Genomic DNA, 26,072 nt, shown 5'->3' with positions numbered 1-26,072 from the left:
CAACCAACACGACCACGACCACGACCATGCTGACGTTTGGCTAATTCAATTAAATGTATGACCTAGTATATAGAAATGTACGAGTACATGACCAGATGAAACCACATCAGCGTAACCTGTCATTCAGCATACATATAACAACATGATTGGAAAATATCTGAATGGACTTCTCATGCTGACGCTAGTAAGTACTGAACTCGAAACTGAAAGCAATCAGTAAACTGTTCATTTATTTATTGTTACATAGTGTTGTGTGAGCAACGCTGATTTAGTCAAACAGTGCGCAGAGCAGCAGAAACTGGCCACAGTAAGTAGATCTCCCCCCTCTTTGAGTTACACATAAGACTTAAAGCTCTCTAACAGCATTTGGCCCAGAGTTGTTGTGAACTAACCCGGCCCAGTCTAGATAAGGGCAATGCCGAATGTCGCTCCTCGCTTAATTTACCAAAACGTAAATTCAATTTCGCCGAGCGCTATACAATCAACATGGTAAGGCTAAGTAGGCTGCTATTTCGTAGAGTATTTCCACGAACATACACATATTTCTGAAACTTCAGATATTGTTACTCTTAGAGCAATGCCACACTCAGCTAAAAATCAGCACAATCTATTTATTTAAAACAAAACAACTACAAAAACCATTTATTTAGAATCAAGTAAGGTTTTATTTTTATGGAATTACAGCGAAGTTTATTCCATTTATGTCAGCTGTGCACATAGTCGGGTAAAGGATTTAACATTCTCAAGGATGTTTTATATTTTGCCGTCAATCGACAGCCATAAAATATATTTTATATAGCATGAAGTATTGATTTGTTATGTGTACATTTGTTCAGATTTATTCATACATGTATACCTTTAAATCTAATCTTCTTGAAAAACTTAAAACAAACAATCAATCAAAATCAATATATTCTTATATTTCCGTTCATTTGACTGAAACAATTAGAAATCACAATTTTGACTCTTTATCACTCAACCCTACTTAGCTCCGATTTCTTATCAAATTCCACATATTTTATGAATAAAATTTAAAAAAAAAACTGAGTAAATATTTACGTTTTCGCTACATTAACTCTTATTTCATATTCATAAAAATAGAGAACAGTTGGCAAAAATAAATTATCATCCACAAATTTACAAATATCGCTCTTAAAAGCTCGATATATGTTGAATATTTTTCATTGTCTTAAAAATCCCTTGCTGTTGATCATTGGAAAGTCATTGACATTGTATACAAAATTAACCCTTGCTAGTGCATTGAAGAGTGCAACTATATTGCATCTGGCTATATCGACATTGATCCACCATATCGTCTGGACCCGGTGCGCATAGAGGAAAATTTACAGATAATAATGCCGGAGCCAAAAACGAAATCGGTTAAGTTTATGACCGAAACCTACTCTAAGTGCGAAAAGTTTCGTAAGTTCTTCGAGACCCATTTCTCCAGAATCTTTAACACTTCCTTTTCGTTACTTAAATTGCAGGGCAACATCATGCCTCGCGCTTCACGCTACATTTACCGGACGTTGAGTTCATCGAACAGCCATGCAATCCCTTCGCCCTGCAAATAACCATCTGTATGCGTATATTTGCGATGCAGAATTGCCCAAGAGAATTCTTTGTGAACAGCAAAGAGTGCAACATGACCAAAAATTATTTCCTAAACTGTGTGGGTGATATTGGTTCGAATCTCTCATGAAACCCAAGCTAAAGCAATGTACTTTAAGCAAGTCCAACGAAATGTTCGCAAAATACAATGTTCTGTCCTGTTAAAGTTCATAAAGTTTGGCAGTGCGCCGAGAAAAACAAAAATCTTTAAAATAAAAGAAAAACTCATAAAAGTCATAGATGAAATATGGCAATTTGACTTTGCGTTTTACTAGAAAACACAATTTGCATATGCATGTAAATTCATATGAGTGTGTGCGTGTGTGCAATGGAAAAATTGCAAATTGAATCACACGGCAGTACATACTTCCACACATCCAACCGCATACCCTTACATGTCAATGCCGGCAGCTGACTTTGCATAACTTCGTCTGGTGCTTCTTCAGACTTGCTAACACATTTTTTTGGCACTTTTTACTGCTGCTGCTGCAGTCTCTAGAGCTAAGTCAGCAGTAAAAGTTACTGCTGCCCCACTTCGCTCTTCCACATATTACATATGCATACAAATTCAGTATATAAGCAATTGTTTGGAGTATATAGCATGGAGGAAAGAGTAATTTTCGTTGCACTATAAACACTTTTACTAATTTAAAGAAATTGGTTGCATGCTTATACTTGTGCTATTCTTTCATTAAGTTCAAATAATTAGTTTAGTTAATTAGTTTCCATCCATCCCAAAACTAAAATGTTAAGAATGTCCATTTAAATACACGAGTTCACATTGTACATAAGTATCAGCAATCAGTGATAAATTACAGAAGACTGCTTATCCCTCAAAACATTTGGAAGTTTATTACAAATTTCTATTCTTGACTCCCTAGAGACAAGCTTAAAGGCAACCGTACAAACAGTATATGTAACTATATTTTAACATTTTAAACAATTCCAAATAGAAGACATCACTGAATACAACCAATTTATTCAAAATGGGGGTAATTAGATTTGTTCAGAATTATACAGAATAGTATCTATGAATATAAGTTAGAACTGCTCACTCAACGGAGGCTCATTTAATGATTCGTAGTTATTCTGTAGCTATCACTTAATGATTCATCTGTATTCATCAGTATTATCAAAGAGCATTTTTCATCCTCTGTTTTTATATTTATGCTCACGATACATATGTTCGACTAGAAATTTTAAGAAGGAGAAAGGAACACATTTTTTATGAATATCAGTCAGTCTAAGTAATGCTGGCTGAATGATTACAAAACATTCACTTCATTCAAAATGGTCCTTATTTACAAATCGAATGCATTTTCCCGCCGTTTTCCGGTGAAATAATAGTATATGCTACATTTTAATTTATGTGTTATGATTTTATAACCTGCTGGCAACTTTAGCACAGGCACATTGGCCTTAAGCTGCTCGTTTAAAAGATTTCCACACACACACAAGCACAACTACAACAAACAGACAGAGAGACAATTATTTTACTCTCTAATTCAATGGGTTTTATTCTCGCATTACTTTGCATTTTCTGATGCTTTGTTTGCCTTTGGCTGGACAATCAAAGTGCTTTTTGCATTTTTCTTTAATTACGCCCTCGAGTCAAATTAAAAGCAAATGATAGTCGTCGTCATTCTGCCAAAGTAAGCAATTTTCTTGGCTTTTTCATTTGCGGCTCTCACTCCGTCCTTCCTCGACTCTCCTCTTACTTTTCCCTGCGTCCTATTCAACCGTTTACTTAGTCAAATCAAAGCCATTTGCGGAGCAGTGGCTTTCAAGAAAATTATTTTAGACTGCTGCTAGCCAAACGAGGGACTAGTTTGGTGGTCAGCGGGATGGCAAATCAGTTGTAAAATTATGCAAAGAGCTTAAAAACCAACATCCACACACACATACACACACACACACATACAAAGCCAACACACACTCAGTAAGTGAATGTATGGCTTTGTTTTTGGGAGCACTCGTATGCTGTGAAGCTTTCTTCAAGTGCACTGAAGCTGAAGTTCTTTGTGGAAAATAATTTGTGTAATTAAGTGACCACAAAACAGGTGGAAGGGAAGCCAAGAGCGGGGGCCATTGAATTACAGCTTTAAGTGCTGGGGTGTGTTGATTTCTTTTTCTCTCGCTTGTGGCGTTTAATTAGTTATTTGGTTCTTAGGTGTATGGATGCATGCGTGGCTGCAGCTACAACTAATTAGTTTTAAATTGCTTGCTTTGAGGGCACGTTTTCCTACACGTTTCCTCATTAATTTATAAGCGTTTTCATTCATTGACTTTACAAATAAGTAGTTTAGTTTACAATGGAATATAGTTTTAATCGCAAGTTAGTATGGAAATTGAAGAACGTATTTAAAAATATGTTAGGTGTGGGCAGTATCTTGACGGAAATGAAAAAATGATACAACTGTTGGGATCATAAAATAATAGAGCAAAGATTTACAGAAGTAAATGCCTACAAGCTCGAAGGGCAAATACTATGGTCTATAGTTGTAGAAATTCTGGTACTGGATCTCCAATAATAATGGAAATAAAATGTGCTTTTCAAAACAAAAAAGCTTTATTTTAAAAAATGAAGCTTTATTTGTTGCACAAAAAGTCTTTATAAGAATAATACACAACCATAGAATTCTATCCGATCACAATTAACTTAGCTATATCCCGATTTATAACACAAGGTAGTCAGAGTTGTAATTCGAACTAACAGAGGAATTATACAAAAGAAAAGAAATTGTAGTAACAAATTTTGAAAGAACGGAAAAAGAATATGATCAACCAAAATTGCATATAGACTAATTCGTGAAAGAGTCTTTGACCAGATGCCCTAACTCCCAGCCGTGGTAGTCAGTGATTCCTTCTAAGAAAGAGTTCGATTGGGATTAAGTGTTAAAAAAAGTACAAATTGTTTGAGGAGCAGAGCTTTTCTTCTAAGCACCAATATATTGGTGTCACATGGCTGTGTGGAAGTAAGATCTTATTTATTTGTGTCTGTATTTCCCAGAGATACTAAACGCCAAATAAATCAACATATATAAATATTTCAGCTGCATACTTTCTATTTCACCGAATATTCTTTATTTTCATTTTGACATTTTTTAAGTAAATGCGGCGCATTTTCAATAATTATTATTCAAAACTAAGTCTCAATGGTCAACTTTTTACTATTTTAAGCACCATTATAGCTCTCATATACATTCGGGGCAATTTGTACAAAAAAAATCTGTTTACAATTGAACCGTGAATAGCAGACAAAAATCAAAACGTCTAGCCCATATGCCTCCTATCTGCCACTAATCAGAGATATGAATGACTTCAGTTTTTGTTCGTCATAGCTTTGCCGCATCGCTAATCAGCTCATACCTATTATCCGCATAAAAAAGGCAGCTTCAACAGCCTGAGGGTTTAAGCACCACGCGGAGCGTAATTAAAAAACGTATAAAAAACGAGACACAGGGAGTCAACAAAGAAAAAAAAAAAAAGAGACACTAATAAAAATTGTACCCCGCTGGCAGACAATTCGCGTGCACACACGTGCAAAAGTCTATCTCTCGTGCTTTCAACTGTCGCTGGCGGCTTGCTGCATGGGTAGCTAGCTGCATAATTCATACAAGTAGCAACAACAACAACAACAACACCAACAGTAACAAGAGCCCCTCCTGCTGGGGGGTATGCAATCAAAATTATTATAATTGCGACGCGTTCGCCATTGTGCGACAACAATGACTTCCGCTTCCGTGCTGAAATTCGCTTGTCTCTGGTCTGGAATCGTTGTTCCTCTTTCCCTTCCCATCCCATCCCATCCCATCCCTCCGCTCCGCTCCCTAGCACTGCTCTTCAACAGTCTCGTCCCATTCTAGATGGTCTCATATGCATGGGACTGCATTGTTTTTAGGCAAGGCGTTCAACAATGAGGCAAGCAGAGACACAACATTAAGTGTCTGCAAAAGACGTGCAACCAAAATGAGCATCAACCGAGCTGCTGTTAGTAAGGGAGAGGGGGGCGGTGAGCTGAGCAGGGCGTTCGAGCATTTAACGTGCTCAAGTGGTAACAAGCTGCAAAAAAAAATAATAAAAGAACACAACCTATTCAAAAACAGAAGAGCACAAATGGGAGGCATGAAGCTGTAATTTAACTTCAAGATAGTACGAGATGTTGAAAGAACGCATACACACCACCAAAAATATGTATTTATACATCTCTTAGAGCTGCCTTTTCATGTGGAGCTCTAACATATTTATTTTCAAATGATTGTGTTCTTGTTTGAGGATAAAAAAACTTTTGTAAAGTTAAGAACTAGGTTAGTTTTATTTGAGACAGTTTATCAAATTGAAATGGAATGGCAAACATGTAGAATATAATCGATTCCCCGACGTTGAAATACTTTATACCTATGTGTAAAATAATTGTATACTACTTTTAAATAATTCTCAAAATTATAACAATAAAGAAACTATAAACAAATTTGCAATAAAATTGTGTGTCTATTCGCAGCTGTGATTTTCAACGTGTGTAACTTCTTTTCAAATTGGCTTATCACGATGAAACTTGACATTCGGACACATCATAACTAAACAAAAAATTCATCAATTACAGGAATAATGGGAAATCACTAACAACGGGAAAGTGGGAAGAAGGAGAAAAAATTGTAAATCGTTCATACTTATAAAGCATGTGTGTGGAAAATTTGTTGTCGCTAGTTCTGAGTCTAATCTCTGAGTTCGAGAAAAGAAAACAAAAAAATTAATACTATAGAGAACTCAAGCTAAATAAAACTAAATAGAGTAGTCAGATACGATATTAGACCTAACAAAAAAGAATTTGAGCTGAAATAATTAATGATAAAAGAAAACAAATTAAAATTAAAATACTGAAATAATAAAACATAAAATATAACTAAAAGCTAAAGGTGAGGAATCACTGACGTGACATGCTTGATATGCTGAAAAGCATCTGCACTGTAAACTTATTATAGAACGTGCTGCCACTCATTACTGCACTATTCCAATATCAATTAAATAAATACAATACACGTACACATAAATATTCGAATATGTACTTAAATTTATATCTGCACTTTGTCGATTTAGCAACAACTTTTGGCAATTACATTTTCAAACTAAACACAATCACAAAAGCTTGCGTGTGAAAACATACACCATCGATAAAATCAGTAATCAATCAATCAATAGAAACACTAAATAGCATCTTTGCAACACGATCTAAAAGGCAAAGTTTGCTGTGCTAATTCAATTAGCGTCTTGACAATTGTTTGGCATTATTGTATAATGATGATCGAAAGCAATAGAAACAACAACAACGACAACGACACTTTAATTTCATCTACTTGTAAATGCATTAAGTTTGCATTGACTCGTATTTGTTCATATCATATAGAAGTAAATTGACATTTTGACTAGTATGAGAATTTATTCATAATACTCACATATTTATGCGAGAGTGTGTTTGCGTCTTTATTGATTATGAAGCGTCTGGGTAGCCAATCAGGCTCTTTATCACACGCACATAATACTCGTAAGTTGTAATTTAATCGCTTTAATTAATAAGCAATACCACTGCCAAAGTTCCAGCCCCAACAAATTAGCTAGCATTGTATGGCCTAATAAGAATTTGATGAATAGCAACCCTGATTGCTTTGATATTGAGCCAAGTTCTCAGCGATATATGTAGTACAATATATGCGTCCAACACACTCACACACACTTTGATTATATATTCATATGCCTAAATATGCCATACCCGAGTTGGCCTTTCAATTTATTTATAAGCAAATGTGCCACACGATAGGCTTCAACACCTACGTGTGCGTTATGTTGCGTGCATGTCAAAAAGGGCGGCTATCAGACGCAGTCGTCGCACGCAGAGGTCAGACCCTTCTAAGTATTATGTATTATGCGCAATTTTATCAACTAAACGTTTCGCATTTAAGTTTTAATCAAAATTAATGGTTTTCATTCACATCAGCAAGCAAATTACTAGAAAAAGTGTTAAACATGTGAAGACTAGAAGCACTACTTTTTCCTTTCTCAGTTTGTTGAGAGATACTATTTTTTAGAACCTTTAACCCTTTTCTGGGACCAATTTCACTGTTTTCTTAGTAGTTGTTTTGACTTTTATTGCGTTTTGTGAAAGAAAAAAAACGAGATCTCTCTTTCGTTAACCAATTTCCATTAAACCTTTAAGCAGTGGAGTAGTTTAAGTATTCTTTCTTTTGGGAACCGCATCTGTTATAATCAGTTAAAAAGTTCTCAATTGTCTTATGACAGGCAACAGTTGTGAAAATCCTTTGTTTCAATTCTTCCACATACTCGGATGAAATTTGTACATTCAATATATACTTGAGGGCTGCAACCAAGACATACATATATTGTGTGATCTTTTTAGACACCTAGAATCACAACGTTTGACAAAACAGAGACTATCATTACAAAAAAAAGAAGAAATTAAAGTGAATGGATGTTGGCAGCATTGTCTTCTGCTGTTTACAAACGGGTTCGGTTTGTACAAAAACCTTAGGTTAAATACATAAAATGCCAGCCGTTGAAAATAATTAAATATCTATCTACTCATTATCTACTTCTCTTTTTAATAGATGTATACAATTCGCGGATCTATTGAAAAATTAAAAACTTAAAAAAAGAATAAAGTTGTTTGTTACAATAATTTATTTAAACGATATTGCTTGATGCTTACATTTAAAAGCCAATTGAAGCTCGTTCCCCCATTTGTTCTAGCAATGAAGGTGCATTAGTTAAGTAATTGCTTTACTTAGCTGTTTGTTCGTGGCAGTTATCTCAGTTAACTGATTTATCTAAATGAGTTCTCATTACGGTGATTTGTAACATTTGCCAACTCGCTTTACAAACTCGAATGCGCGCTTCGAGCAACATACTCGTACTTCCCAGCTACAGTATCAGGCAATGCAATCAAGCAGCCCAATTACAAACGCCACCCCACATAATAGGCCGTTGCTCTGGTTAGTACAAACACGCACACACACACAGATTGCTCTCCTCTTTTATGTTCTCTCTTTGCATGTGATTGTGGCGCGTGTCGATGTTGTTGGCCTTTTTTAATTGTTACGCATACGCCATGTATAACCTTTTGCATATTAATGGCGAGCCGTGCTATATACTTGTATATGTGTGTGTGTGTGTGTGTTGGTGTGTATTTTTGTGGCCTGTGCCACAGCACACACCTTGCCACATATTTGCTAAGCTTTGCGTGCCTTTGACGCTTGTTTACCGCCATTGCCATTGCCAGCGCGGCCGCTATCCAATTTCGTTTTGGTGTCGGATTTCGACTGATTAAATATTCGGCCATATTTCATTTGTTGTTGTTGTCATTGTTGTTTTGTCATTGCATGCCAGTGTGGCCCACAAAGCACACACACATGGAATGATGGCGAAAATGGGAAATCATTTCATTTCTCGTGTTGTTTGCGGCACTTAAATTGTAAAGTTTCCTGCATTGCTGATCTCTGCTAATCAAAAGTTCAACAATTTAACAGGCTTCACATGAATGTGTGTAAGTGTTGAAAAGTTTTATGAAGTACAAGTACAAGAGTTTGCTGCTGTTGAAGTTGATGGGCGCAAATGTAACACAAAAAAATTACACATAAGTACGAAGGCGAATAACAAACAAAAGTAGCCACTTGACTGGCACATGAATTCAACACACAAGCATAAAAGTAGTCACACATACACATACAAATAAATATATATCAGCATTTACACGGCGTCTGCGAGTGGCACTTAGGCCGACACTCAGACACAAATATTACAATGCAAGAGACTACAATACATAAATCAGCGTATGCGACGACGGCGGCACTTGCTGCGACTACAAATAAATGCATAAATTTCCAGCACCAACCAACATGAAACTGTAACTTTGGGGAGGGGGTGCGGGTAAGTGGGTCGATACAAGCGTTCCAAACCATTTCGCGTGGCGCTCAATGAGCTATGAAAAATATGAAAAATAAAAATGACACAAATGCCATTTATTGTCTGACAGACAGCTAGACAGACACAGTCACAAAAGGGTGGTGTGTGTTTTATTGAGGAGAGCGAATCGTGATTTTGTGACGAATGTTTGAAAACCAAAATTCACAAATTTCAATTATATTATAAATCAATTTTTAAAACAATCATAACTGCCCTTTTTAAATTTACCTTTATAATAACTACAAACCGTTTTGGCAGCCGAATGTTCTGAGCAGCTCTATTTCACAAACTTAAATAATAGCCTACAGACATTTCAATCAAATTATTTTGAAGATTTCGCTTTTTATTTATTTTGAAAACAGAAGAAACTAAACAAAATCTCTTCATTTGAATTAAATCAAGTGGTTTAGATTATTTCAAGTAGACAGATTGTAAGAATATAATTTATGATTTACTATTCGAATATATTATAATATAAGGAGCATAAGGATTGTAATAAACTTGATCTGCTTATGTATTAGACAAAAATTCATATCACAAGTGTTGTCTCAGATTTTAGTGCTTAAAAGCTATCAGTATTCATATGGATGGACTTATCTAACATAGAATCGGGCATCTTTTCTTTGACTATATAATAAGTCAATACTTTTATAATTTGGGTACAGTTTTAATAATAAAATATATTATATGATAATAGGTTTGACAAATCAGGCACGGTGAGGAGGTAATCTTCTAGTAGGTATGAATACATGCATTTATTTTTTTAAATATATTCTTATTAAAAGGATACCTACATATATCTAAATATATTCTATATATTTTTGGAGTTTTCAGGGCTTGAGGATTTTGTTTCATTATTTTCACGTACTCTCCATGAATTGATTATCAGTAGAAAATATCAAAAGTCAATCAGTTAGCAATTACTTAGCCCTCTGTTATATATTTAAAACTGAAAATCACGATATTGCTCAACTCTAGTCCGTCCGAGTGTGTGTCAATTCACAAATCACTTTGCAAAATGGTACCACACGTGTCACGTTTATAAAAGAAAAAGGATATAAGGATAGAGAAAGACATATGACCAACACTTTAACCTTAAACGCCTGTCAAATAAAATGAAAAGTTATTCGGAATACAATCAAAGTTAAACTACACGTGCCGCGTAGGCAGCAAAAATTCTTAAAGCTGTGGTAAGAGGACACCAGAATCAAATCACAGTTAAAGGAGACTACTGGGGGCAGATTTAGTCCTTTCCAGCATGTTTCGAGGGCGGGTTTATTTCAAATATTACGCATACGCAATGAGGATCGCACTAAAATCGGGGCATTGAAGCAGCAACCAAAGCTTTGATCGGGCTTATGATTACTTATAATAACAAGGACCGTTAAGTTAAAGTTGGCGTACATACACTAATACTCAAGTACATTAGTGAGTGTGTGTGCGTGGGTACAAGGAAAGTAAGCCTGGCGTCGAGTGCATGCAAAAATCTGTTGAATATCAAATAACAATCACTTGGCAAGCTAAATATATCATTATGCTTAAGTAGCTGAAGGTGGAGGTGGGTGTACAACAACAACAACAACAACAACAATAACTACAACATGGACAAAGCCTTGAAAGACCCAGTAAGGCAACTAAGGCGAGAGCTTAACACAAACACACACACACACAAACCAACACACATAAGTATAAGCACATATGAGGAGCAGCCATGGGTGTAGCCCTAAACGCCTCGCTTTGCTTGTTGATTGTGTGTAGCTGCCAGCGTTGCCGTTATTGTTGTAGTTCTTGTTGTTGTTTTGGGTGTGTTTGGATTTTTTTTTCTGTTGATATTGTTGTTGTTGCTTGTTGCTATATCTGCTGCTGCAGAAGTAACAGCATTTTGCTTTTTATAATCCACGCGGCTTGCATGTTTGTTTAGCACCCTCTAAGAGCGACAAGCGTGCAAAGCATATAGCGAAGGAAGTCAGGGGAAAGGGAGTGTATGAATGTGTTTGTGTGTATGGGAAAAAAATGCGAAAGACGCCCCAAAAGTTTAAGCCAAGGCATGTGTTCTTCTTCTTGTTGTTGTTGCTACTGCTCCTTGTTCAGTTGGTTTTTGCTTCTGGGCTTATAATAAATTTGAAAATTTACAAATCATCGTGCATATTTGATTTGCATGCGATTTTTTTCGGTTCCTTTTGCTAAGCTGCCAATACCCTATGATATGTGCTTGTGAGTGTGCGTATACTTCAACATATATTGGCGTCTGGCTTGATGTGTCTGCGAATTTGTAGCCATGTGAGCTCGTTTGTATATCACAAAAATCGCACAAGAGATTCACAAATTGCTTTCATTGATTGCCGACAAAACTGAAGTGCTACGAAAAAAAGGTAGGAAATGTACATATGTACAAGGGTGCAGGGGACATGAGATTGACGCGTGCTCCGGGACACGTTCGATTATGTATGTGTATGGATAAATATGCTTTAAATTTTTAAATGTCTTACACTGAAAATGCTAATTTACATTACGCTGAATGTTTGAGATTTGTTAAAACATCATAAAATATCTGAGAGGTGAATGTTTACTGAAGCATTTACTTAAAATTTACATATAAATAATAATTAATAAACTCTCAATACACGTTTATAAGGACATATATAAAATTAATAAGCAACAAATATTTTTTCGCTGTATTTTTTAAACATTGCATTGAAGGCGCACCCTTTGAAGAAGCATTCATTCAGACGTTATTCGTATGTGGTTATAGTTTGGTCGAATTTATTTGTGGTTTAAAAGTTTGTTGGTGGATTATTGAAATAAAACCGAATAACAAAAAATAGTTAAGTGGCACATAAATAACATGCCATAACTGACTGATAAACAGATCCATTTAGCTTTAAAAAGAACTGGTTTTTTCGGTTTTACAGAATAGATGAATGTTTTTCTGAGTTAATTAGTTTACGATAGACCCTTACTACTGTCCTATGAAGCTGTTTTTTAAACCAAAATCAAACAGGTTAAGGTTTATTACTATATCAGAAATTAATCCTATAACAAAACAGTGCTAATTTACTATTGGCTGCCATTATTTTTAATGAATATTTCAGTAATAAATTTATAAGTGAATGCTACAGTTTCTTGAAGGGTTATTTACTACGAAAATGAGATTCCCCAAACTTCATTTATGTCCCCTTTGGCTGATGCTTATTAGTTCAGTTTGTTAACATATTTTTCAAGTTCTATTCTAAATAGACAATATTAAATTGCATTATGACATTACATTTCGTCAAAGCAGTAAGAACACTTACGTTGCTACTAAGCTATAATCAGACCGGAAACAAATCTACACTAGAGTTGATCTGTTTTTATAAGCGTATTGATGATAGGTTAAGATTCCAGTGTATTTTATATTAATTGCAAAGGGAGAGAAACATGTTGTTTACTAAGCAAATTTTTTATTGTTTAAAAATATGCTTCTTCATAAGAAGTCCAGCACGCTCTTGCCATTCTTAAGTAAACACTCAAGCCCATGTTGTTATAAAGAAATGAACAACTTTAAAACAATCAATCTGTTCATCATTCTACAAGTGTATTACGAATACTCCAATACTTCGTTTAAATTATCCAAAATATCTTTAAAAGTTTCCTTTAGTGAATAAAACTAAAAACTTGTTTTATGCCAACTAGCTACAAATGTGGCTTACCGGTAAGCCACATATCCATTAACAGACAAAATCAGCTGCCAGATTTTCAGTCGAACTCCTGCTAAGAGCACGAGGAATGGATGAACGCAGAAAGCACTAAACTCATACTCGACCCATTTGGACAGCAGTGCCACTTTTTGTGGTTGTTGCTGTTTATCTTCCTGCTGGTGATTTTGTTGTTGTTGCCTGTTGCGTGCTGAGGACATCTACGTGAAATTATTACGCTGCAATGCATCATCAAAAGTAAACAGGGCCAAGCGGCAACGAAATGTGCGTCGGACATGTTGGAGAGCAGCAGGAAAACAACAACAGTAAGAACAACGTTGGCGAGCAGCTGAAGCCGAAGCCATAAATTCCACGCAAATGCAATAGTGTACACAATTTTACGATGCCAACAGCAATGGAGCGAAAGCGAAATATAAAACAAAAAGAAAGACCAGGGGAAACGCACGAAAAAATATATATTTAAAAAAGCTTTGAAAGCATTTAAACGCTAAACAATTGAAAATAAATTCCAATATAATAAAGAATTGAAAGCAATGGCAGCAACAGACGATTGTGAGGCACAATGATAGATAGATGGATGCCTGATGGGGGTAGATAGAGGGGGTAAGCTACTAAAGTAATTGTTATCCTTGTTGGCAGTGCGCAGGCACGTAGGCAGGCACTCGAAACTCACGAAGCGACGCGCAGATGAGCACCACAGCAAAGCGACTAACGCCACTTTCAGCAGAACGAGGATGGAACCAACAGCAACAACAAAAACAATAGAAGCAACAACAATAAGAAAAACAACAACAATGCGAGCAAAACAGCGCCATAAGCAGCACTCGACGGCACGCTCTTAAAACCGATGGCGGGTTAGCGGGGGGAGAGAGCACAGTTAGGAGACAACCTCAGCAAGTAAAATTGCAATAGGTACCCCCTGTACCCCCCGCCACATTTTTCAGCTGCTGCTTCATGCTGTTCTGCTCCTCTTCTCTAGCTATTTCTTCTTGCTTCACACACACGCACACACACACTCACAGTTCCCTTTGTAATCTCTTCTGCAGAACACACTTTCTACCAACTTTCGAGCTAATGCTGTTTTTGTTGTCTCTGCCACCATTGTTTGTTTGGGGCCGCGGTCGCAGCTTCCGTTCTCCTTTTTCCTGATGGCTATATACTTATGCCACCGCGATATTTTCGGTTATGGTTGAGCTGTTCTTTTACCCTCACAAAGAGTGCAGTATAACTTATTTAGATTCCATCAATAATGCTTATTTAAAACTAATGAAAAATTTAAATCACTTACATAGATCTGTCCGTAACTTTTTGGACTGAAGATTTTACCATACATATGCAACCAAACTCAAAAAACTAGATACATTTTAAACCTAATAATATAAATGTTCCTAAGAATCAAAGGCTACTTAAGCTTGATGGTAGCTTTTAGAACTTTTATTTTAAGAAATTGCTTCAAATTGTTGTTTAAAACAGGAACTACAGAAGTTGTTAAATAGCAGAAGATCAACTTTGAATGAAGTATTCATTTTACATAACTCATTATATAAATTAAAAATTTTAAAAGTTCACATAAATTAAAGTATAAAGACTAAAACCAATTCAAGGAATATGCTTTACTTTCTGAACTCGGTACAAAGAGGCACGCAGTCATACTTTATAAAAAAAAACTATTTGAGAAGATATTCTTGAATGCATTCACGCAGATAGCAGTAGAAGAAGACAACGTCTAGTGATTGAAAGTTTAATTGCACTTTATAATAACTGAATAAAAAACTATGCAAATAAAAAATACATAAAATATAGGAAATTTAATTATAGCATTTTTAAACAAACAACATCAACTGAATCATCAACACTTCAAACTCTTCCGGAACATACACCAAACTCCACTAATTTCGATTGTTCAGCTCGAGCTCTCTGTACTTAACGAGCCAATGATCGGAAAGGAATTTCGAATATCAACGATATTATTGCATCCCTCGACTACCAGAGACCAGGGCTACGGTAGGAGCCAGTTGCTGGTTCAAATAGATTGTAAAATCTTCCATTACATATCTTTTAAAAAATTGTAACAAAAAATTATAGGAAAAAATTCAGTAATTTGTAAAAATTCTTAATTAGTTACTTATATGAATAATCGTTCGTAAATAGAGAATGCTTTTGTATTAGAGCATTCGAATTTCGCATTTGTTTGATTGAAGTTCAGTTTTCAGTTCATTTTTCAACGCTGTACACTAGAGGGGCATCTATTTATTTTTTAATATTTGTATTTGCTGAATGCAAACAGCCGTCACCGCTTTATTCTATTCTTTCGTTATTTTTTCTCACAACAATTGTCAGTTCTTTATTTACATTTATGGGCGTTGTCTGTGGCCAAAACCTGCACCTCCACCTCCAAAGCATTCCAATTAAGTGGCACAGCAATTGTTGAGGCACGCATTTGGGATTTTTGCTTTCATTCGAAAGCTTTGTTGCAATTAGAGAACAAAGTCGTGGGCCAAAAACTGTGCTATGACAATGTCATATACCCATTGGCATATAAATCAGACAATGCGATGCAATGGCAACTCTGACAGGTCTACGTTGTTGCTGCCTATACTGACAAAATGGCCGGCCACATGTAAGGCAATATGGCCGGCGGCGGGAATGCAATGCGATGGGCGTGAAGCGGCGCGGCGTTCGATTGAAGGCCGCCCGCATCGTAATTGAAATACAAAGCCAATTTATACACAAAAAGCGATAAAACGCAAACACAGGATATGGGGACGGAGGCAGTAAAATAACAACAACAACAACAACAGCATTGACGAACCAGCGCCAACAATGGGAAAATGAAATAAAGCAGCAAAGTGGCAATCACGCCAATCACGCGTAATAAATCATTGCATGAGTGAATGTGTGAGCGTTTATGTGTGTGTGTGTATGTGTGGCGTATGTGTATCTTCAAGAGTATGAGGATGTGTAGTGGTTGCCATGTCAAAAATGGCGTCGGCTTTTATATGAAGGGTGAGCGCGTGCTTTGCAAATGTTGGTCACGTGTTGCCGGCACACGCAGCTGTAGCTACAACAACAACACCAATACCAACACCAACGACGTCGATGGCTTTACACGGTGACTCACTGACACTGCCATACACGCGTTTATTTGTTTGTTTATTTGCTTATACTTATTTATTGGCTGTTTGCACAAGACACAACTTCGACTCAACTGTGGCCAGGTAACAGGACGAAATCAGAAAGCGTAAAACAATAAACGGAATTGTTATAACATTCTGTTTTAATATGCAAGCATGCATTTAAATTTCAACATCGTTGATTAACTTTGGAAAGGTTAAGTCAAGTCAAGTGAAGACTAGGGGCTATTATGTTTTAACTGTTTTTCGAAGAGGAGCATGTTGCAAACGAAAGTTGAAAGCATGTTTAATTTTACAAAAGTTATATTTGAACTGTATTCATAAACTGTATAAACTGTAAAGGCTGAACCAAATACTTTAACGTCAAACTAATTAAATGTTCGCCACTATATTATTTTCCAAATACAATGATGCAGTATGAAACAAATTCTTCATCATAGATAGGGACTGTAATGTAAGTTAACGACTTAACCCCTTTTAAATCTGAATAAAACATTCCAAATTAATTTAAAGAGAATACAAATTAAATGAAACAAATATTAAATTTCATTATCTTTGAGTAAAATTTCTAGTTTTGCTAAGGAATATACAACAATTGGCATTGAAGTGTTTACTTGGACGGTTTTCTCCACCATCAATCTTCACTTATATTTGAAACGTTATATTGCGAATAGGTGCATGATATTCCATTTAATTAAAAAATGAGTTCCTTTTTGCTTTTTCAGCATTTAGTAGAAAGTATTTTTTTACGCAAACATATCAGCGTTTAATAACAAAAAAACTGTCCTTTCTATAATACACAACCATACCTTGGGTTGGAGGTGTAACATCTTCAGTCCGTAAATCGTAAAAAAAATACAGGGCAGGACCATTTAAAGCTGAAACTTATACTTTTAGAAAATTATTTCCATTGGATTAAATATATTTTGGTCAATATCTCATGCGTATTTTAAAGTAAAAATAATGCACTCCTTTAAAGCCTCTTAGCCAGGTGCTGAATGTGCATGGCCATCAAATCAACGGAGCACGCCCTGGCGATTAAAGTTAACTTACTGCGCCCTTGAGCTGCACACCCACGCACTCAGTCACTTACTAACTCACACTTATGCACCAAGCCCGGACAACTAAGATGCCATTGCCATGCCCCGCCCACCCACGCGATACATACACGCACAGTAACCAGCCATCCCGTGCCCCTCCTTGCTTCTAACCGGCGCCATTGCAAAGCATTATCTTGCGCAAGCAGCGCGTGTAATTTCCACCTGTAATTGGTGTAATTGAGTGCAAGTGCGAAGAAAAATATTTAACATGCCATGCAATTAACATAAATTCTCGCACCCGAACTGACGCAAAAACAAATGGGGAGAGTAAAAGAAGAAATTACCAGAACCAGCCAACCCACTGAAATGATAATGAAGGCTCTGGGGCGGGAGGCGAATGTGAAAAGGGAGGGGGCGTGTCATGTGCACAAAGATAAGCAAATTGCAAAAGTGCGGGCACTCATTGGTGTGCGTGACAAATGCAACGTGGCGGTTGCGCAATATTAAAAAAATGTAGCATACTTTCCAGCGCCAGCGGCCCAGGGGGAACTGTAGTTTATGACAAGTGTAGCATACTTACATGCGCGGCACGTTAGTTCGAGATAATGTCAACGCAATTGTTTTCGCAAAAACGCGTACCAAACGAGAACATTGTCGTAACAATAAATATTGATGCTGTACCAAACAAAAAAACAATAATGAAGGTTTGCAAGGACAATGAATTCCAGCAGAAAACATCACGTAAACGTAATGACACATTCGTGAGAGTTGCGGGTTAAGTAATTATAAAAAGGCTTTAATTTATTAAAATATATTAATGACAGAAACTTTCTACAAATTTCTTCATAAAAACTGTAAATAATCTTCTGAACATTTCGCTTACGTTTGAAGTAAAGTAATGAAAAGTTTTGCTCAATAATAGGCAACGATAACCGGAAGCTATTAGCAGAATTCCATAGCCGTGTCAGTCGTTATAAGTTAGAATAGACAGGTGCTCGTTTTATGGAACTATTATCCTCAATATATACTTACATCTATTTATTAAATTTAGCATATACGATTGTTGTTAAGTTTGTTACCTTTACTATTTACAAGTTGTGGAAATTTTGCAAAATTCTTAAAGCACCAATTCTAGTGCCCATACATATACGTAGCATAATAATTACAATTAATGCGCAAAGCCTTTAAACATGATCTTATTTAAAAACTTGGCTTTATAAATCAATTGCCATGTTCGATTTTATTCTTATAACATTATACTCGATTAGAAATTCAATTCAATTCAATTGAATAACCAACCAATGGGTACAATTCCCAGCAAATGACAGAAACAATGTCAGGTACATTCTGTTGTTCGCCCCCCCCCCCCCCCCCTATTCATTAACTATGCTCGTGTGCTCATTTTTGTTTCATTTGCTTGTGATTCCAGGAATTGAATGCTTTCAACGGTTCTCGGAACAGCCAATGTACACTGAAGTGAATCCAGGTCAGGATGCACTCCTCACATGCAAAGTAATCGATAAACGTGGCTCATGCTCCTGGCAAAAGGATAACAAGGTAATTATAGCAACAATGTCATCACATTCCCGAAAGTTTATAAATATTTTCATTAAAGTTATAAGCCATAACTTATAGCATACAGGCACACACATGATACCCAAACGTGCGCTTCATTTCACATGCGCTGCGCGTCTTGCGGTTCAATTAAGTGTTGCCTTTTGGCAGCCTACCAGCACACAACCATACCCACACACAGGCACACACGTCTGCTTGTGCACAAAGTGTCTGCCAAAAGTAATTTACGCCCTGGCAAGCCAATAATGTGAGTCAATAGAAACAGCCTTTGATATGCGCCCCAAGCAGACAACTTCCCTTTTTGCCGTAAGTGCGTAAGTCCTGATGGCAGCCAGGCAGTCAACTTTTAATCGAAAATGCGTGAGAACTGGGCAGACTGGACGAGTGACTCAATTAGTGTGCTCAACTAATAGGTGAAGATACTGAAATGAAATGTATATATATTTAGTTTGTCTATGGAGTAAAGGAAGAAAAACTAGCTGCTGCAAAATTGTTGTGCAAAATTAAGCTTATATTTAGAATTATTTTTATTAAAACAAGAACATTTCAGAAGCTTCTTCTTGGTCAGGCAAACAAAGCCACCAGACATGGCTAAAAGCTCATATGTATGCATGAGAAAGCGCATAAACAAAATCACCAGCAAACTAGAAAAGGTAGACATGAAACAAACAACTTTAAGGTGCCTTCACTTCAACGAAGCTAAAATACTCTTTGAAATTGAAAAGTTATTTCATGCTTAAGTTTGCAAAAATAAGTTTCAGCTAATCAGTAAATATTCTTAAAAATGTAGTTAGTTAAATTTTCCCCAAAGGCACAAAGTTTACTTTCAATGCATTTCAAAGGGGTTTGATTTTTAATAATTTAAGTCATTTATTACAAAATTATAGATATTATTTAATTGAAATTGTTTTTATCTTATCAATCAATCAAATAATCATATTCATAAATAATTTAGTATTTGGACCTAATTTATTTAAATTCATTGCATTTCTTCTATCAGAGTTGAAATATTAGATTTTTACTAATTATTTCTATTATTACGTTATGTTTCTTCATCGTTAAGTATTTTAAAAAAAACTTTACTTAAATAATTAGTTTGTAGTGTGGTGGTTGTTACAAACTTGTGCAACAGTTTAAAACACTTTCTTCTTGTAGGGCATTAAAAACAATGCCGGCAGTTAGAACAGTAGAGAGACGAGCTAGAGCCAAGCAACAACCCAGAACTACATAGCTAGAGTGAAGCAGCATAAGCAAATGAAAGCCAACAGAATATGCAATTTTCATTTAATTTCTCGTTTTTCAGGAGGCCAAGGCAGCCAAGAAAATTAAGTTTGTTTTGCTTTTCCTTACCTTTCCTTAGATGCAAAAATATTTTTTATACAATATTTTTATTTTGTGATATTGCTGCCAGCCTTTGCGTGTATCTGAATTGTTGTTGCGGCGTCTGTTGTTATTTTTCCAGCTATGTATAATGTGGCCAAATTTTCGAGCTACTAATTTACCATCATAGAAGAGAGGCCAAAACTCGTTTGTTGTTTACGAAAACTTCTCAATTTGCTGTTCAAATAGGGAGCTACGTTTTCTTTTAAATTAAGAAGCATACTTCGTGCTATTATTTTACCATGATAATAGAGTTCCTTTCGAAAATTTCTCAAATTTGCTATCCAAATAGAGTAAGGTTTCTTGTTAATCAAAACGAATATTTTGCAAGGAAAATTGCATATTTCGCCTTTTCGAAAATAGAGAAAACAAATTTAATCGGATAATCACCAGAAAATCTGCACAAATTCAAAACGTTTAAGGCTTCTAAGATATTAGGGCGGAACGTTTAAAGGAGTGATTTAAATTATATCGGAGGTTGGAAAATTTAATATAGATGATGGGACAAATATTGAAACAAATATTCTCTTAGTTTAAAATTTGTCTCCTTCTTATACGTTTTGACGAAAGCTTTCCCAAAAACTGTTTTATTAATTTTCCCAAGTTTTACAAGATGTATTGAAAATTAAGTTCTCGTATTAAAAGCGTTTAAAATAACATTTTCATAAGTAGTTCCAAAAGACTTTGAGCTTTTTAAGAAATGCAGCTTTTTGTCAATATATAAAAAAAGTTAACATAAATTTGTAGCAAACGCAATTTTTATATTTACACCGTGCTTTTTTACAGTAATACTAAAAGATACTGTTAAGATTGTCATTCGATTTTCTAATTAATATGCCAAGCTGATCGTAAAAAAGAAGTTATCAGCGGCAGTATTTCTTGTTCATGATATCGGGAACATCTTATTTGTCAAAAGCCATAGTTTACATCCAATCCATAAAAAATATTTTTGAGGTATATAAATAGGAGACTACCAGTTGATATCTTTCAACGAACCCATCAATCAATTTCGATTTTGTGCATACTATTGATATTTTAGCTAAAATTTCGTACCTATCACTCAAACAGACATCACATTTAATTTAAAAAACAAAGTTTGGCAACTAATTACACTTTAGGCAAGCCAAATAATATAAGGATACTTTAAAGGATTAGATGAAAGATGCAATAGACAGCGAAGTCTCAACTCTCAAACTGCGCAGCACCAAATACAAATATTTAAAGGCGTCTGCATCTAAGCAGCTTACAATAAAGACTTCTAGCTCAGTATCTAAGCCATCAATAGTACCATTTTGCAGTCCTTGTAATTAATGTCGATGTCAAGTATTGCCTATTTTATCATTCGACCTGCAACTTGCGCCTGTCACATGCATTGCCATTGTTGTCGGTGCCTTTTCCACTTCGTATTCATGGCAATTGTGTGTGTGTGAGTGCCTTGCTGGTATATCTTTTATTTGCTTACTCTTCAGATATCCACTCAACTTCACTTCACAGCACTATTCAGTCGATGTATTGCCTTCTGCTGCTTCGGTTGCTGTTGCTGTTTCTGCTGCTTATACCACTTTTGTTGTGATTATTACTGTTTTTGTTATTGTAGTTGTTTATGCAAATGCATGCAAACGGCGGGGAGGCCAAAGATCATGTTGGTTGCGCTGCATGACAAAAATCACAAAAGCATTTCAAATGTACTTTTTCATATGCTGCGCATCGCAGCGCTTTGCATTGCATACTTAAATGTTTACAATGCTTTGTGTTGCTGGCAACACTGGCAACGGCGACAGTCACCAACAACATTTGCATGCATCGAGTGTCCTTCTTCCACATACATACACAAACACACATGCGCAATCACATATGCAGACAACCACACATGCATACAGACAGTCACTGCTGTTTGGCTTTCATTTAAAATTATACTTATATTTTGCATATTTATCCCATTTTTCCCATTTTCCGTATACTCGTAAGAGTGTGTATGTATTTTTGGCTTTTGCTCCCATTTTTGCAATGCCGTTTACGTCTGGTAGTTTTTCATATATTTTACATGTCGTTATCATAAGCAGACAATTTCAAATGTGTACATTTGGACGAATGTGCGATTGGGTGTTTGCAGAGTGTTGTTGGCTTGCCAGTTGCATTTTAATTGAGGCTCATGCTCCAGCACTTTAATCCGAAGCACTCGTTCGATATACAAGTATAAATATGCTCTATAAATAGCAAAGGTGTGCCATTTATATCAATGAGTTCTACAAAAAAAAAGATATATGCAAAAATGAAATCGAAAAATATTGAAATTGCATTCAACTCGAATTCCTGCAAGCCTGCTTTACGTGCATTAGAAACCAAAGTCTTTTAAAGTTCGTCCGCAATTATCTGTAGCGTCCAGACCACAAAATGTTCGTTAATCGATTCGCATGTGGGACTTACTTACAGCTTAAACTTCTAGCGTAAATGTTGAAGACTTCAAGGTCTTTTATTTTCATGGAGATAAAGTTCGCAAAAATCCTTAAAAATCTATTCAATGCAAAACATGCAATGATCAGTCTGTTAATGCGTTCACCCAAAATGTTCTCCAGAACTGTGGGTCATACAATTTATACTATATAAAATATAGTAACACTCAGGAAAATATTAAAAAAAAATACAAATCCAATACCAACAAGATTGAGCGAAGAACACACATAACTACTAGAAACACCGTAGAACACTTTTTTGGACGCAGTTCATTACTTAAAAATATTCTATCCTTATAATAATACTTCCAGTTATCAATATTATAAAAGATTTATATAGAAAATCTATAGAAGTGATTTTCAATTTAATTTAATTTCAAACTAAGCTCTAAACTCTTCGGCTACGAATTGTGGCGTTCATTTATAAAATTGATAATAATAATCATTTATATATTAAATTGATATTTTTTCGTATGAAACCAATAGGGTCGGTGTTTCGTTTTAATACTTTTGAATACAAATTACACCGAAAAAAATATTTAAAAGTTTTTGTGGAAATCGAATCATTGATGCAATTATAAAAGCGTTCGTTTGAACTAGTTCTTGAATAACGGCATTACTCAGATATATTTGCTTGCAATTTCGTTGATGTATGTGTGTGTGTGTGTGTGTGTCATGGTTATCGGTAGACAGGGTGTTTTCTATATATTTACGATGCCAGCTACATGCCAAGCCTTGCTTCACACACAGACACATACATGTGTAGGCTAGTCTCAGTCGGAGTTATTCGAATATACATAATTTTGGTATAGAGCATTTTTATGGCAAACATAAACAACAACAACATCAACAACACACAGCGCATACTGCATCTGCAAATATGGAAAATGATATTCATATTCCTACGAGTATCGATTTGGGCGTTTGCTTGGGCTGCCTTAGCTTTATTTTAGTTTTGTTTTGTTTAGTTTAGTTTAGTTTGGCAGCAGTTGCTGTGGTTACCACAAACAACAGCAACAACAGCAACAACAGCAACAATAACCGCAAAATATTTGCTGGCTCTCGAAATTGTTATTTTGGCAGTTGGACAGAGTTGGTATATTGAACAGATTTTTTTCTGTTAACGCAAGGGTTTGACAGTCGTTTAACCCTTGGTCGCCAGGCCATTGGACGTATGGCACATGCATTTTGATGGCTTGCCAGAGATAACACAGCCAAATGTTTCAGATATAAAACTATTTCTGTGGCCAGACATGTACAGTGTGCAGATTTGCCAAGGGCAGTTTCATATACAAAATGAAATCATATTTAAATTATTTGTGCATTTAGCAGAGATGCAAAATAGGCAGCAAGCACAAACTAAATTTAATATAGTTGGATTACAAAATATTGTATTTGATGAGCTCAGTTGAATATTTGTGTAATTACATGCGGACACACAAACATTGTGGCCTATTTGTACTCTTATGCATCGGTAGCCGATGAAAGGTATGCTATTTATGTCAGCCCAGGCTGTACGCTTGCAGTCTCTTTAATGAAATTTATTGCCATATTTTATCGTCTAGCAATGTGATGCTAGTGGTATGCAACTGCAAATTCACGGCATTCATCAGTTGCAATAAATTACTGCAATAAATGTTGAACCCCAATGTGTGAGGCATCAGTCAAGGCAGCCGACAAGTGCCGCCTAATGCTAACGCAGCAATTTGAAATATTTTTGCAGGTGGTAGAATAATTGCATTTTAATCAATTGATGTAATTCTATTTAAATATCACAATTTGTTGTTTTACAACAAAGAATAAACAAGTCTCTTAATACCTCTTTCAATAACTATTAAGAAATTCATATGTTTTGATTTGAAAATGAATCCAAAAATAATTATTAATAAAAATGTACTCAGGTATAAGTTGAAATTCTTTATGAAAACACGATGTCAACATTACACTTTAAAATAAATATGTATTCCTGACAAAATAAATGAGCGGAAATGTTATATTCTACTGTGTCCTACAATAAAACTATACTACAAGTATTTCAGCATTATTGCAAGCAAACAACATACCCCAGTAATTCCACACTATCCTTTTAAAAATAGAAAACAATTTTTACTTGCCTTAATTTTAAATTGATTAACCGTTAACAGCAATCGCGATCAACGAGATATGCAAGACCATCAAAAAATAATACACTTTCCTAATATACATACATCAGTTCCTAAATCTTTAGAAATCATCATTTATTAATACACAACTATTTCTAAATACTTACCTGATATTTTCGGTCATATTTTTTGTGTCTGCCAAAAACATCAAGAGCTTAAAATTGTAGTTTAAGGTATAATTTAGAGGAATTTCTACCTGAAGCGAAAAAAAACATCATAAGTTGACACATTTTGGTGTTCGCGGTTTTCCAAAGGAAAAGAATATTTTACAGTTAAAGGAATTTTTAATTAATTAAATAAAAAGTTATACAATTTGATAACAATATGTGAACGATTTTTTGAAACTTTGGCAATGTGTTTTCCTTCTCCTCAAATTAAAAAACCAGTAAGAAAAGGAGAAATAAACCATTACTAGTTTTGCTTTTTCGACAGCCTACTGTTTTGCACGAACGGCAATAATTTCCACACTTGTGTTCTATTGCTTTCTTGCTTTCATTTTCTTGCAATTGTTAAATAAATTCAGTGGAACAATTAATTTAACCCATTGAATGCCAGGCAACTCAACCAGCATACAATGACTAAACTAACAGGCAGACAAGTGCCGAGCAGCCAACCATCCAGAATGCAATTAGCCCAGCAATTGGAATGGCTGGCGCCAGCAGGACAAAAAGCGCTGCGCATAAATACTTAAATGCGAACGATGCCACGCTCAAAGATCACTAATTGTAATTTAATTTCCAATTAGCAAACAAACTAATACCAATTTAGACGCTGTAGCGGTAGCAGCAATAACAACAGGACCAACAACAACTACTATGACGACGACGACGACGTCAACTGCAAATGGAGTTAAACGACACGTAGTTGAAAGGGCACGAAGGCTGTGGGCAAGGGGCAAAGGGGAAGGGGCATGGGGCAAGGGGCAAGGGGCAGGGGGCGCGTGGGTCAGTCACAGTCAATAGACTGAGCAGCGACTGCATGCGAAAGCAACTCAGCTCATGTGAGACGTGTTCTCTGCCTATCCATGCAGTCCGTCTCGCTGCCTATC

At 35.7% G+C, this 26,072-nt stretch overlaps 2 protein-coding genes across 2 annotated transcripts in view; both read left to right on the top strand.

Annotated features, from left to right (window-relative positions):
- LOC115625384 (irregular chiasm C-roughest protein) overlaps positions 1-26,072 on the top strand; it is a 164,877-nt gene that overhangs the window by 71,647 nt on the left and 67,158 nt on the right. Inside the window, 1 exon segment of the mRNA XM_030520421.1 lies at positions 18,884-19,011. Within this exon segment, the coding sequence (XP_030376281.1) occupies positions 18,884-19,011 (128 nt within the window).
- LOC115625063 lies at positions 143-1,702 on the top strand. Its single transcript, XM_030519937.1, has 5 exons — positions 143-184; positions 248-307; positions 364-489; positions 1,257-1,422; positions 1,488-1,702. Exons 1-5 carry the CDS (start codon positions 143-145, stop codon positions 1,700-1,702), a joined length of 609 nt encoding a protein of 202 aa, XP_030375797.1.

This window comes from Scaptodrosophila lebanonensis, unplaced genomic scaffold (assembly GCF_003285725.1).
Source record: "Scaptodrosophila lebanonensis strain 11010-0011.00,11010-0021.00 unplaced genomic scaffold, SlebRS2 tig00000072-arrow-pilon, whole genome shotgun sequence".
NCBI lineage: Eukaryota > Metazoa > Arthropoda > Insecta > Diptera > Drosophilidae > Scaptodrosophila > Scaptodrosophila lebanonensis.
This window is presented reverse-complemented; position numbering and strand designations above follow the sequence as displayed.